Source organism: Anastrepha obliqua, chromosome 1 (genome assembly GCF_027943255.1).
Source record: "Anastrepha obliqua isolate idAnaObli1 chromosome 1, idAnaObli1_1.0, whole genome shotgun sequence".
NCBI lineage: Eukaryota > Metazoa > Arthropoda > Insecta > Diptera > Tephritidae > Anastrepha > Anastrepha obliqua.
Window position 1 is genome coordinate 45,681,224 of NC_072892.1, and position 13,996 is coordinate 45,695,219.

General features: G+C 40.5%; 1 protein-coding gene across 1 annotated transcript; it reads right to left on the minus strand.

Annotated features, from left to right (window-relative positions):
* Nucleotides 1–6,794: 6,794 nt before the first annotated feature.
* On the minus strand, nucleotides 6,795–8,131 carry LOC129235618 (enhancer of split mbeta protein). The gene has a single exon (XM_054869547.1). The coding sequence runs from the start codon at nucleotides 7,952–7,954 to the stop codon at nucleotides 7,286–7,288; it is 669 nt and encodes a 222-aa protein (XP_054725522.1). The 5' UTR covers nucleotides 7,955–8,131; the 3' UTR covers nucleotides 6,795–7,285.
* Between the last annotated feature and the right edge of the window lie 5,865 nt (nucleotides 8,132–13,996).

Consider the following 13,996-nt stretch of genomic DNA (forward strand, 5'->3'; position numbering starts at 1 on the left):
TAGTTTTTATTTTTCTACGGACTTTTCAAATGACCCACGTATATGTATTTCTCTAACTTCTAACAACCTATTTATTTATTTATTATCACCTATCAATATAAACTCCGCCTTTATCTCTAAAACTCGCCATGAAACTTCTTATATCAGGTTCTTCAGTACGCCATCCTTTGTCGTTTTCTCGAATCCCACGGACTCAAATCTTGTTATATATATTTTATGCAGATTTCAATAGATAGAAGACACGCGGCGCAAGATTCGGCGAATAAGGATCTTACAGAAGGATGTTGTACTTTGCTAGAAATTTCCTGACAGACAATGCAGAATGAGTTAGCGCTTTCTCTTGGTAAAAACTCTTGACTTGTCCCTTCCCCGACCCGGATCGTGAAATTCTCGCACTAATGCTGACTAATAGCTTGAAAGAAATATAGAGTGGAAGCCAAACATGGCTAGCTTGCGCAATAGAATGCAATAATATACTCTTTCGAATGCTTTAGAACAGTCAGTGTAAAAACAATCTACTTAGAGTCCTGATAAGAACGTGTCAATTCAGAATTCGCTAAAGACCGCTAGGTTGGTAAGCGTATACCGTCCAGCGACAAAGCCATGCTGGTGAGCTGAGATTAAACTATACACATTAAACTAAATACATTTTCTTTTCCAACATATTCTCGATAATTTGGAAAGCGTAGACAACTTGAAGATTGGCCTATGGTTAGTAACATTATTCTTTTGTCACTTTTGAAAATTGGAGTAATTGATATTAATTTCTAGGTATCCAAAAAACTCCTGTATGTTACTTAATGATGTGTTGAAAATAAATTTCAGCGGTGATATTCGGGCCGGGCTTTTTGTTTTTGAAAGGTGGGACAAATACCATCAATGTCAATCCGTGTAGAGAATTTTAAAGTATAAGACTTAAGGAGCCAAAGTTTAGTGATGAAGGTTGGTTATTGAGAAAAGAAGAGTCATGGGTCTCTAAAATCGTCATTATATACTTCTTCTAAAGGTGAGCTAACAAGTTTTCCACCAAGACAAATCGCCAAAGGAACACTTACGCTGAACTTGGTTGATTTATTGATTTAATGAAGTTTTTGGGTTTGATTTTATGTTCGATCCTGCACTGAAGATATAGTTTCTATATATACAAATATATATATATAATTGGTGCGTACATCCGTTTTTTGGGTGTTTGGCAAAGCTGCTCCTCCTATTTGTGGCATGCGTCTTGATGTTGTTCCACAAATGGAGATAACTACAGTTTTTAAGCCGACTCCGAACGGAAATGGTTTTTGTGAGGAGCTTTTTCGTGGCAAAAATACATTCGGAGAATTGCCGATGCCTGCCGAGGGACGACCGCTATTAGAAAACTTCTTCTATTATTTGATGTTCATGCACCGAGATTCGAACGTTCTTTCCGTATTCCGAATGGTAGTCACGCACCAACCCATTTCGCTAAGGCGGCCTCCTATTCTATAAAGAAACTTATGTACCTTAATTTTTTGAACTTTGATTCTTAATTATTTTTAGTTCATAATTGTAACACGGAAGGTAGTATGGCTTCTTTTTCTTTTGTGGAATATTTTTTAAACAAATTTCGTTCACTTGATATTTAAGTCTAGAATAACAGCTTGCAACATCTAAGTCGGAGAACAAATTTTTCTAGTTAGTTTCAAGCAAGCAAGAGTTAAGGGGACCCGGTGGTCCAGAAATTTCAAAAAATCTATTTTTTTTTTTTCGATATTTCGAAAGTATAGTATCTTAGGAATATACCGTGAAATTTTCATCCGGAAATTTCCATTATTATAGCTTCTACAGCCCATTAACTAGGTAAAGAGCGGTCCGCGCGCTCCTGTACCTCAAACTTTAAACTCATTTGTCTCGAAACGACTTTTTTCGGCCTGGTGTTGCCAAAAAATAAAAAAAAAAACTATTCAGAAATTTTAAAATGTTTACAACATCAATGGGAATCGCTCGTACTATAATCATATTATTATTTCATTTATTTCGTATTTTTTTGATGAAAAAACTGAAAAAAAAACGATTTTTAGAGTGTCAAATTCAAAACCACGCCATTTTGTCAAATTTTGGTTTTTATTCTAGTACGGGACATAGCTACAGTCATACCGATTAATAATTTTTTTGGTTTTTGTGTTTCATATAAATATAAATAAAAATAGAATAGCCAAAATGGACAACATCGTCCAGGTCGAATTTTTCGGGAGAGTCAACTTCAGCGCCATTTTTAAAATTATTAAAATAAAAAAAAAAGAAATTGTTTTCTCCATTTTTGTATGTAAAAGAAGTTAGATAAAAAGCCTAAAAATTTAAATATTGTTTTTTATTTTTTTATTTAAAAAAAAAAAGTTCTGAAAATACCCTAAATTTTCGAGCTCTAGATCCCTTAAGTTTAACAAAATCGCAACCCCCATATGTGAACGTTGCGCTCTCTTCAGAGTTGGTAACTGAGAGTTTATAAAATTCCATCTTAAGTGATAGCGGCTGTCTTAGCCGAATGGGTTGGTGCGTGATTACCATTCGGAATTCACAGAGAGAACGTCGGTTCGAATATCGGTGAAACACCAAAATGAAGAAAAATATTTTTCTATTAGCGGTCGCCCCTCGGCAGGCAATGGCAAACCTCCGAGTGTATTTCTGCCATGAAAAAGCTCCTGATAAAAAGTATCTGCCGTTCGCAGTCGGTTTGAAACTGTGGGTCTCTCCATTTGTAGAACAACATCAAGACGCACACCACAAATAGGAGGAGGAGCTCGGCCAAACATCCAAAAAGGGTGGACGCGCCAATTATATATATATATATAGTAAGTGATAGCGAAACATAATGTCTGTCTGCTGGGGTGATGAATGATTCTCTCAAAGATGAGGGAGCGATTAATGATGAAGCTTAAGGGCATTGAGTTCACATAACTATATTCCTTAGTGATGATTCCAGAGAAAATATACCTACCATTAATGTCATAGTATGGAAGGAAAAGATTTATACATAATTTTAGGTGGAAATAACCGTCGAGAGCTGCCGTTTGTTGATAGGCTTTATTTCCTTTTCGAAGCCTATAAATGTATGATTTTTCGCTCTGCAACGTTGGGGCTTTTTTATAATTTTAATAAGCGCTAAATGTAAGAACATACGTTTTTAACAACAATACCATACAACAACAACACAATCGCGTACTCAATTATATTTTACAAATTTTGTAGTCTCAAGTGCGTCTTTGGCTTATGTAATTTTATAATATGGCACGTGCTTCTAAATCAGATGAAAGACTGACATGATTGGGTGTTACGTATTTTATGTTGTTCCTAAAAAATTCCGAGAATATCAAGAGGGACAACGTAACGTGTAAAAGTTGCCAAGGAATGAGTGGAAACACATAGCAGGGGAAATACTACTCCCTATGTGCTGTTTTTCAAACTTAGTAGATCCATCTAATAACCACTTATATTATGTTAGACTAAGACTGCTCTTCACTATGGGACACACTCAGGCTCACAGCCCATTGCGATGCTGCGTAGGGAATTTGTATTTATCTATCCTAAAACTTGTACTTTTCATACATTTTAGAAGATGCCTGATTTCCACAGTACTGAGATCTTCCAATTCCTTAAAAAATTGCCTACCTAAAATGATAAATCTACGTCTGGATAGGGAGGGAATATGGTACGGGAGGTGCGAGGTCCTCTCTTTCTATTCTTCACATAAAAGGAAAATCAGTGTGCTAGGACTATGCTTATTTAGGCCCAGCAGATACTCTGTGCGTTTAGCATTGAGAGTCGGCTGCAACTGTCGAGCGATTCTGCAGGTGGTTTCTTTACGTAATCGTTCGTTCGCTGCTCTTACAATTTCCTCAAAAATAAGTAGTCTGTAAAAGTAATCCTATGTCATAGTCTGTGTACTCATCCATCAACTTGGTGCCGGGTCTTGCTAGTTCAACGGGTCTCGCTACTTCTCGATACTTACCTTCAAAGTGACAATAATAAAATGGCTCAGTCATCTCGTTAAGAGATGTGTGCCTTTTCATGGCTAGCTTGGAGGGTGTCGACTGCTTTGTGAGGGATTTTATCGTATAATAATATTAACTGCCTGCTATCAAGAAAGTGGCGCTCCCAACTTGTGCTTCGCTTTTTACGAAATACTTTTTCAAAAATTACCTTTGAATAAAAAAATGTTAAGTAAAAAACAAAAAGTAATGCAGTACCCAGTAGCAATAGACCCGGACATAGAATGTGCTTTCCACCACACTGGGCGTAATTTGGGTGGTATTGATGATAGATTTAGTAGATAAATACCTTTTATACTGGATAAAATAATAATTCAGGCAACTACTCTTGGCGGAAACACTCCTCAAGGAGATGCCCTCTCCCCGCTTTGAGAGGTAATCGCACTCGCACTCGCCATACTGTTAGAACTCAACAGGTGTAGGGCCAATGTAGTGGCATATACAGGAGTGTTCCACTCTAACATCCTCGCCAATGTTTTAGGGAAGCGCTGGAGATATTATATGCGTTTGTTAGATAATGCAGAGCTAGTACTATTCACTAATAGAAATAAAAATTCTCAGTTCAAACTTTCGTCTTTGGACGGTCGAATTATGCGCAATTAACTCGAGAAAGGTGGTGGTATGGTATGGCATGGTATGGTATTATATAAGTGCATTAGCTATTAGCTATTATGACAGACTGATTAAGCTATGGCGGTATGGGCCATGGCAAGCGAAACAAAGTGACGCTGCCAAGCACTAATCGATTTCTTGGTAGCCACACGGAAAGCACTACAACCGGCCAATCAGTCGACCGGCTTTACCCTACTTTAGAATAAACTATTGATACTATTCGCTTTGCTGCTTAAGACTTCTCAGAGTTACTAATAGATTGAATAATCCCTCAGAATGGAAATACTCGTAGAAGATTGAAATATTAACTGAGTGTCCAACAATCTAAAAATTGCGTTACATACTAATCGATATACCCTAAAGCTGAAAAGTGTGGGTCCTACCAATGTTTCTACGCCAATTGTATAAACATTGGCTCTGAAGTAAGCTTTCTTACTCAGTTATCTTAACGCGTATGTATTTTTCATCTTCAGTGTGAGTGGAATATTTTAACCCTCTAATTGACTTTTTTAATGATCGTTATGGCTGTTTTCAGTAGAGGTCAAAATTGCCATTTAAGTCTGAGTTAGAGGGTTCAAATCTACTACAAAAAATTGTTCCTTAAATTCTACTGCAGAAGTTCGATGACACAAATGAAATTTTCTATAAATTAATTGTATGATACCTCCGACAAAGTGTTAAACTTTAACCCGCCGGGACTAATACTGTATTCGGAAAAGTTGGTCTGGGAGGCGTCCTCTCTCATAATTATTAGCGTTTGTTCGTGTTACTTAACATTTTCGTAAAATTGTAGGACTGTGCTATTTACGATAAAACATTTTGGCGTATTCAAGGGCAGGAAGCGTTTTTATTTCCGTAAAACTGAATCTTGTATACATTTTAATTATATGGTAAAATGTTTATAGCAATAAAGTGATTTTAAAGTGTAACTTAAGAATGTTGTATCGTTTATATTTTATAACAACAACTGTATCCAACAAATATACACACAAGTTTTCTCGCGCAATTGCTGGACCACCACCGAGCGCCGCGACGAGCATCAATTCGAACACAAGCCCATAGGCTGCCCCATGCTACTGGCAGCAACCGGAGCTCAGACACACACACACACACACGCATGCATATATTTATGTAAGTATAAATGCGCAACGATAAGCCAAGCCGCATCGCGTTTATCGTTTTTGTGTGTTCTTGGAAAGTCATTAAGTCGACGCGGCGGCAGCGCACATTAAGCGCGACCGCACAAAAGTGTGGGAAAATTTTTCAATGAATGGCTCACGCTTCCGCTTGCGGCATGCGGCACGTTAACTGCCATTCGAGTTACGAGTTTTTTGCTTTTTGTTTTAGTTTTTACTTTACTTTGCTTTGCTTTGCATCGCAATGTGGTTACCGTTTTTATTAGACTTGTTGAGCTTGTGACTTTTTCTATGGTTGTTGTTTGCTATTACAACCTAACCAACATGCTTATAGATTAGCGTAGGCATGTGTATGTGTGTGTGTGTGTATGTGTAAGTGTGCGCTTAAACATATGTAGTCTATTTTCATGCGAATTCCGCCACAAGTGAAGTAATCCGCTAGTAGAGCGCGAATTATCACCATCATTGCGGCGCACCGTTCCCCGCGCGTTTTCGCACTTTACAAGCCTTCTATTTTCGATTGGCACGGGTTTGCCAGCTATGACTCAAAACTCGCGCACACATACACATTCATACATACCTATATACTACATATCTACAAAGCTGATATTTAATCTACAAGCATGCTTTGCGCTCTGAATAAGTGTTTGTTGTTGTGCGCTGTGTTTTTGTTTTCAACTTATTTATGCCTGCTATATTTGTATGTGCCGCCGGACATTGCGCCAATTGTGAAATTCCGAAAATCAAGCTCAGTAGGATTTGGTAGTGTGGGAATATTTTTGTATCGGAAGATGCGCAAAAATCAACGAAATGTTAAAAGCCAGAAGTCAGCTTGTGTTGGCGCGTGACGCGCATTGACGTATTTGCTCACGTCAGCGAGCGGTATTTATGCGAGATCAAGACCTTCTTAGAAAAAAAGTGATACCAGCAAGACGACCTATGAAACGATCAGCGAAAGAAATGATGAAGACGAGAAGATAAACAAATTTAATTAAAATGTACAACTTTTTATGTGCTTTAGTATTGTTTTTATTTTTTTTTTTTTTTTGCATTTTTTCAATTATTTTCTTATCTGTAAGTAAATTCATTTTATTTCCCTGCTTTTACAAAAATTTTCTTAACATTAAAATGCGAGGCATAAAATTTATAATTTTTTGCTCTTAAAATATAGGCTTTAGGATTTCCCCCAATAAGCTCTTCCCGCGCGCTCGCTTAGCAATCACATTTGCTGAACCAAAAATCGTTGATCGCAAAAGTGTGCATAGCACCAACCTCATCAACTTAAAAGGCTTTGATGGCCCCTTGAAACGCTCCCCCTGGCTTGCTGCATCACGAGAGTCAGCACTGAATTCATAGGCTACTCAGATACCATCTAGCGTTCAGATCGGGCTACCGCCGTGCATTCACCTGCTCGCAGGCTTGTGGTGCTGCTCGAGAGCCTTGTGCGCTTTCATTTATCAATTCCCATTAGGGATCCTCTTGCAAGAAGATCACTTTTCCTGTTTGTTTGCTGACTTTTGTTCACCAAGGACGCCACACTGCTCCGTATGACTCACTGGGCGCCGGACTACAGCTGCCACTTTCACTGCTGCCGCATTCCGAGGGTGGTGGAGTGATCACAGCTGGACTGGATGTGGCACTACGTTCACTGTCGCTTAGACCGTAAAACTGCGCTGCTGCCGCTTGCGTAGCTGTTGTGGTGGGCACAAAATGTGGCGCTTGTGGCATACCTGTTAATGGCATACTTGGCACCACCACTTGCAAATAATTCAATCGATGCCCCAATTGGCTCATCAGTTGTGTTCCCAAATCAACATTCACTCCGGGCAAGGCGGCCAATGTTTTCGACACCTCATTTGCTGCATGAACATAGCCAGCGCGAAAGCTTTCGGCAATGGTCACTTTGGGATCTTGAACTGTGCCAGCACCAACACCGACACCGACACCAACATTGCCCAATCGCAGCTGCTTCTGGGCGCGCAACTTCTTCATATGCTCCACAGTGAGTTCGAGAATGTCTGCTTTTTCGAGGCGCGTAATATGTTCACCTTCCTGTGTCAGGCACTCGACCATAATATCCTTTAGCTCATCCAAACACTTGTTGATGCGTGCGCGCCGTTTGCGCTCCAACATCGGCTTCATCACTTTACGGTATTGATATGTCTTGGACATCTCCATCTCAAGTACCATCACTTTGAGATCAGTGGATGTAAAAATAATTGAAAAACTATTTTACTGCTCCGAAAATTCGTTTTTTTTCAAGCTCAGTGTAGTCCAATATTTACTATTCCTCTTCAGTTTGCTACGCGCTTGTAATCCAAATGCTTGCTTAAGACTCAAGTTTGCGCGTGTCTACTTAGCACAACAACTTTGCAATGAATGCTGACCAGCGCCGTGGTGCTTAGCCTTTTATAGCCTCAGCGACGGCAGCCAACTAGCGCTCGCACACAGTCACGATCGAGCTTCTCAGAGAGCACAACGAATAACAACCGTCACTATGACGTCGACGAACTCAGTTGATGAGAAAATACCCGTAGACTCATTTAATAACACCATATCCAACCCCCCTAACGTTGCTCTGTCGTCGTGTATTACACTAAGTAAGCAGTTGAAGTATCACTTCACAGCTGACGTCTTCCAAGACTCGCTCTTCTTCCCCATCCTGACTGCTTGCTCACTCATCCGGTCTCACACAATCAACCAAGCTAACCCCCGCGCGTCGACATTCCGTAGCCTGCATACAATAAATTCCCCTACACAACTATTCAACCATCCAACCATTCGTTTGTCCGTCGGTTGGTCGCACATTTGTGCAACGACAAGGCATATTGCTGTTAGTGCTGTTGGTGGTGGTGGCTTAGCCAGCAGCGGCATTAATGTGGAACGAGTCAGCGCGCGCGTCGTCTCCGACTCCGTCTTCGTCGCTTTTATCATCAACTTATGTTGTGATTGTTATACCGTGGGAAAGTCGAGTGTAGTCGATTTCTCACGACGGCTTGCCCGCCCGTCTATCCCGCCAACTACCCCCTGCATGCCAACGGCGGGCTCATGCGACCGCAACTGGTAAACAATCAACCATACATGTACTCGGTCCGGGTGTGTCCGTCCGTGGCTGTTTGCCTACTGCTTGAATGACTGATGCCAGCATGACTGCCTGATTGGGGTCTCTTAAGTGGTGCGCGGCGTTGCCTTGCCGTCCGTCGTTGCCTGTTGGTTGTTGATCGCCGTTGATTGCTAAGAGGTTGGCGCGGCAGTGGCAGTGGCGCACATGCCTGCCATCCATAACGAGCTGTTTGTGTTTCATTTTATTTGGATTGTGTGTATACGCGACCGCGCTTTATCCTCACTTAAGATTTGCTGCTTTAATGCTTTTGCTTCTGTCCTCTTATTCGTTCGTTGCTTTGTGATTATTTTGTGTCGTTTGAGTTTTTTGCTTTCTTGGCTTGTGCTGCTTGCTGCAGCCGGTATTGTGTGCCGCGTGCGCCGCGTCTTCGTTCCGCCAACCCGTTTCTGTAATCGTAAACTTCATTCTGTTTGCCCAACACTGGCTGTCTTATGGCGGCGGCAGTGACTCGATGTGGCACGCCGATAATTGTGGAATAGTCATCGCATTTTTTAACGCTTTATGGATCATTGCAAGTTCGTGCTGCTGCCCGGCTTCTCTGGCTTTGGCTGCTTAGTCGCTTTCATGGCCCGCGATTGCCCTTTATATCCCGCATCCTCTTGCGACGCGACTTATTGCGCGCCTGCTTCCTTACGTTTGCCTTCATTCGCGCCCAAGCTCGTTTTGGTTTTTATTATTCTTGATTACCACTCCGCACTGTCATTGACGAGCAGTTATTTCTTTGTGTGTGTGCCTCAACCCGCTTACCTTTTCCCAACATGGAGTTGCATCGATACCCTTTCTTACCTGATTCGTCGTACATTCGGTTTGGTTACTTCTTCAGCGCCTCTAATTTCGAACCATTGCTGGTTTACTTGGCTGCTGTCTGCTTACCTGCCTGGCAGAAAAGTGGGTTGCTTGCCACTCGGGTGCTGACTTTAGCACACGCTAAAAACTTAACAACGGTAACAACAACAACGTTAGCAATAGTGCTCTTTGGCACAAGCGCGCAGATTATCAGCCACAGCCGTCTGCCATAGAGTATGGCCATATCTTGCTACAGCTGCTGCTGCTGCTTCGCATATTCCATAACTGGTGTTGCCTGCAGTCTTAGACAGACACGAGTCTCTGTTGCACATGCAATTGTAACAACATTGCCATTCGCAGCACTCACATTCGTAAATCTGCACGCGTGCGCATTGTTGCCGTCGCGAATTGCTGCCGTTTGACTGTTGTATTTGCACTTATGGAATGCAAATCACATGCGCTACTGACAAACGACAATAACAACAGCAAACTATGCAGAACAACAACTTAACAGTGACAACTACAAAAACAACAAAAAATATTATAATACCGACCGCGGTAAACAATTGCTGCAATTTTCGCATGCCGCGGCGGACAAGTAGCCAGTCGGCGAGTGAGCTGTGGGCGTTTGAGGAGCCACGTGTGCACTGGTTGGTCGAATGCGGATGGAATGTGACACTAGCAGAATATTAGTAGTGGTTATAACGAAGTAATTAAATAGTGGTTGGTTGCTGTGTAACGACTTCATTGAAAAATGTATCTCCCGGTGGTGCTGTGCGAGAAGAAATAAAATACATTACGGAACGGATCGGTTCGCACTCAGACCTTATACGAGTACTGACTCTTGGTTCATATGCCTGTTTGTTGTTTTTCGCACCAGGTCTACAATGTAGACTATGCTAGAAAGATCTCAACTATCATTCAACGAAGTATTTGTCATTCCAAAACCTTACTTTCACATCTACCAACAGCATTGAGACCTAATGGAGATATTTTTTTATTGAAAAGTGACCTTCATGCTGTAATTTCACTGTTGAAGAAGTCTTATGAAAAAACCTAGATTTACTTGAAATATTATTTGGCAATGTAAGGTCAGTTCCAATTTTGACTGTGCGCGCTCTTATTTTTATCAAATGCAGGTAGTGTCTCCCGTACGAGAAAATTCCAATCGGCTCGCTCTTTATGGGATTCATATTTCGACGCAGTAGGGTTGGTTGCACTACTAACAGAATCAGCTTTCCTTTAGATAGGCCACTGGGTTAGATTATAAAGCGTGGTTAAGTTTCAAGGGCCGATGTTGATTTTGAATAAAATACAATTTTTGTAGGAAATTATTATCATTTCACTTTATTATGATAATATTGGTATAGCTCAATTAGGTATGGAACAAAATATTGGCCAAGTGGCGGCACACCTCCATTCGATGGTCGAAATTTTCGATGGCGCTGAGGCATAATTGAGGTTCTATGCCGTTAATGTGCCGAATTATCTCATCCCTTAGCTCATGAATTGCTATCGATAAGCCAGCGACGTACATCTTTTCTTTCAAATGACCCCAAAGAAAGAAGTCCAACGGTATCGTTGACGTTTAGGTGTGGTTCACATTCAACAGCGGCCCTTGAAATTTACCCACCCTGCTCCCATAAAAACTAAAAGTCTCACTCGTTAGATACCGATTATGCTGCTTAAAATGATCTTCTTGGCTTATCTTTAAAAAAGATCTTCTTGGCTGATAAATGCAATCATCGCCCACAGCAATGTCGTATCTAAATTGCTCAGATGCGCGAAGAAGTGGTTTGCTAGATCTGAAACGCACTGTCCGTAGGAAGGGTTAAGTTCACCTTTTTCATTTGTCTCTAAAAATTTAATTGCCTTCTAGAACAGTATGACATTTCAAGTCGCTTCTATCGGCTAATTGAATATTGAAGTTTGAACAAAATACGATCTTCCTACTTTAATAGTCGCAGCTTTTATTATTCATTCCTTACTTGAGATGGAGACATTACCCTCATGCGTAGTCCTAATACTGAGATTTCGAATCTTTTTCACTAATTATCTATTTAATGCAACTTATGTAGTCTTGTCAGGTTACTGGTGTTCCCTAGACACACACAGATGTAGCTGGTTTTAAAATAACTAAAGTTGAGTGTAACATTGTGAACCAATTGAAGCCCCTTAGGCTTTAATAAATAAATATGTCTTTCAGTACAGAGTACATTTATTGTGCAATTTGTATAGAGCGTAGGCTGTTATTCGCCATATTACGTCCTCTGTTAAGATATTATATATTAGGAAAATATTATGTGGAAAATCCAATTAACATGTTCGCATAGACGTATTGACTTAAAGCAAATTATACTCGTACTCAATAAAGCTATAACTGAACCATTGGAAACTGCATGTAGTTCTGAAGAAAGTTGTAGGTATGTATACTGCAACCCACAATCAGTGAACTAATTGTACTTGACTGGATATGGTCAAATCAAATATTTATGTACTAAAGAGCAGATATTGAAAGGGATTTGAGAGCAAGGGATCTACAGGGTTTGACTGGAAAGTAATGAGCCTTCCCGCGCGGAGCGTCTACCAAGCGATCAACCGAATCGGCTGGTGGGGGAAAATGATCGTTGGACCTTCCCCTTCCACTAGAAACCGGTCCCAGTTCGCTGGCAACAGGGGTGCAGTCAACATCGCTCCGCGCGTGAAAGCTGTTTTAAGGGGGAGGTAGGGTTTAGCGCTAAAAAAAAAACTCTTTTTTTGTGAATTTTTTACAGAAATATGGCTTAAGATACTTTAATAAAATCAGTTACATGTTATTGTACATCTTTTCAATAAGTTTTTAAAAAAAAATTAATAATAAAATATTGACAAATAAGCCTATGACAGAGTTTTTTTGGAGATATGTTTTTCGAGAGGTGCTCTGCGGTGCCAATCGGTATTCGTCGTAGAATCATCTAAAACTAAAAAAGTCGAATTTTTCAGTTAAAGTATGACGTAATGCTCCCCCCTACATTAACAAAATTTTTTTTTTTTTCATTTTTGTAGTTTTGGTGGCAAAAAAACGTAAAAAATTTCACCATATTTTTAAGTGAAAAACAACATTAAAAAGCAAAAAATAAAAAAAAACAGTGTAGGGGGGAGGTATTTTTGATTTAGAAAACGTGTGCCAAATTTGAAAAGAATCGGTTAAATAGTTTCGGAGTTGTGATTGGCACCGACTTTTAAGAAGTCGTTTCGGGAAAAACGCGTTTGAAAAAATGACTCTGAGAAATTATCGATGCTCCGCATTCGAGGTAGAGTGCCTACAAAGGCTATAACTTTGAGAGTTCTGCTCCGATCCACTTAAAATTTTGACACAACATTCTTGAAATGATTTACTATAAGATGAGTGAAGAAAAAAAATTCGATTTTGTGACCCTACCCCCTCCCCCCCCCCCTTAAAAGTGTGTTAGGATTTTGCAGTGGCGAAAATGCAGCGATCGTTGGAGCAACGTTACTCGATCAAATTTTGGCGTAAAGCTAAAGAGTTTGTACCTCCAGAAAGCACTGTAAATGCGGCATTTTACAATGAAGTGCTCCTTCGCCTGAAAAACCGCGTCGCCCGGGTTCGGCCCGACCTCGTCAAGAATTGGATCCTTCATCACTACAATGCGCCGGCGCACACCGCCTTCCTCTGCACCTCTGCATTGACAAGGATGGGGGGTTCCGGTGCTTCCCCACTCTCCCTACAGCCCAGACCTGTCCCCTCCGGACTTTTTCTTGTTCTCGCGCTTGAAAAGAAAGCTGAAGAGGAGGCGTTTCGACTCCAACGAGGCGATCCAAAAAACTGTGACAGCCGAATTGAACGCGATTCCGGCGGATGAGTTTGAAAAATGTTTCCTGAAGTGGAAGAACCGCTACTAGCGGTGTATTGACGCTTAAGGGTCATATTTTGAAGAATATTAGTTGTATAAGCCAAAAAGTTTAATAAAACTGCTTAAAAAAATAAGGCTCATTACTTTTCAATCAAACCCTGTATAACCAAACTACGTTCTGGGCATCCCTGTTAAATGTTATAATATCAAATAAATAAAGAATTTCGTTTACTTTGAAAACAATATTAATTTGATTTTTTAAATATAACAGATAATCGCCCTTACCTTCGGTGGACAAACAGAAATCACGTGCTAAGTACTTCATCGACCCAATTCTACAAGTATAATAAACCGTAGAAGTCTGGACACTCCAACTCTTTGAATGTTGGAGACAAAGGTTCTGCGGGAGATTTGTTGACCGCTGCGCATTGGCTACAGCCAAAGGCCGCAGATGATAAATGATAAATG

Excerpts from the sequence above, each read along its gene's own strand:
- LOC129235618 (XM_054869547.1), bottom strand. The coding sequence starts at position 7,954 with ATGGTACTTGAGATGGAGATGTCCAAGACATATCAATACCGTAAAGTG.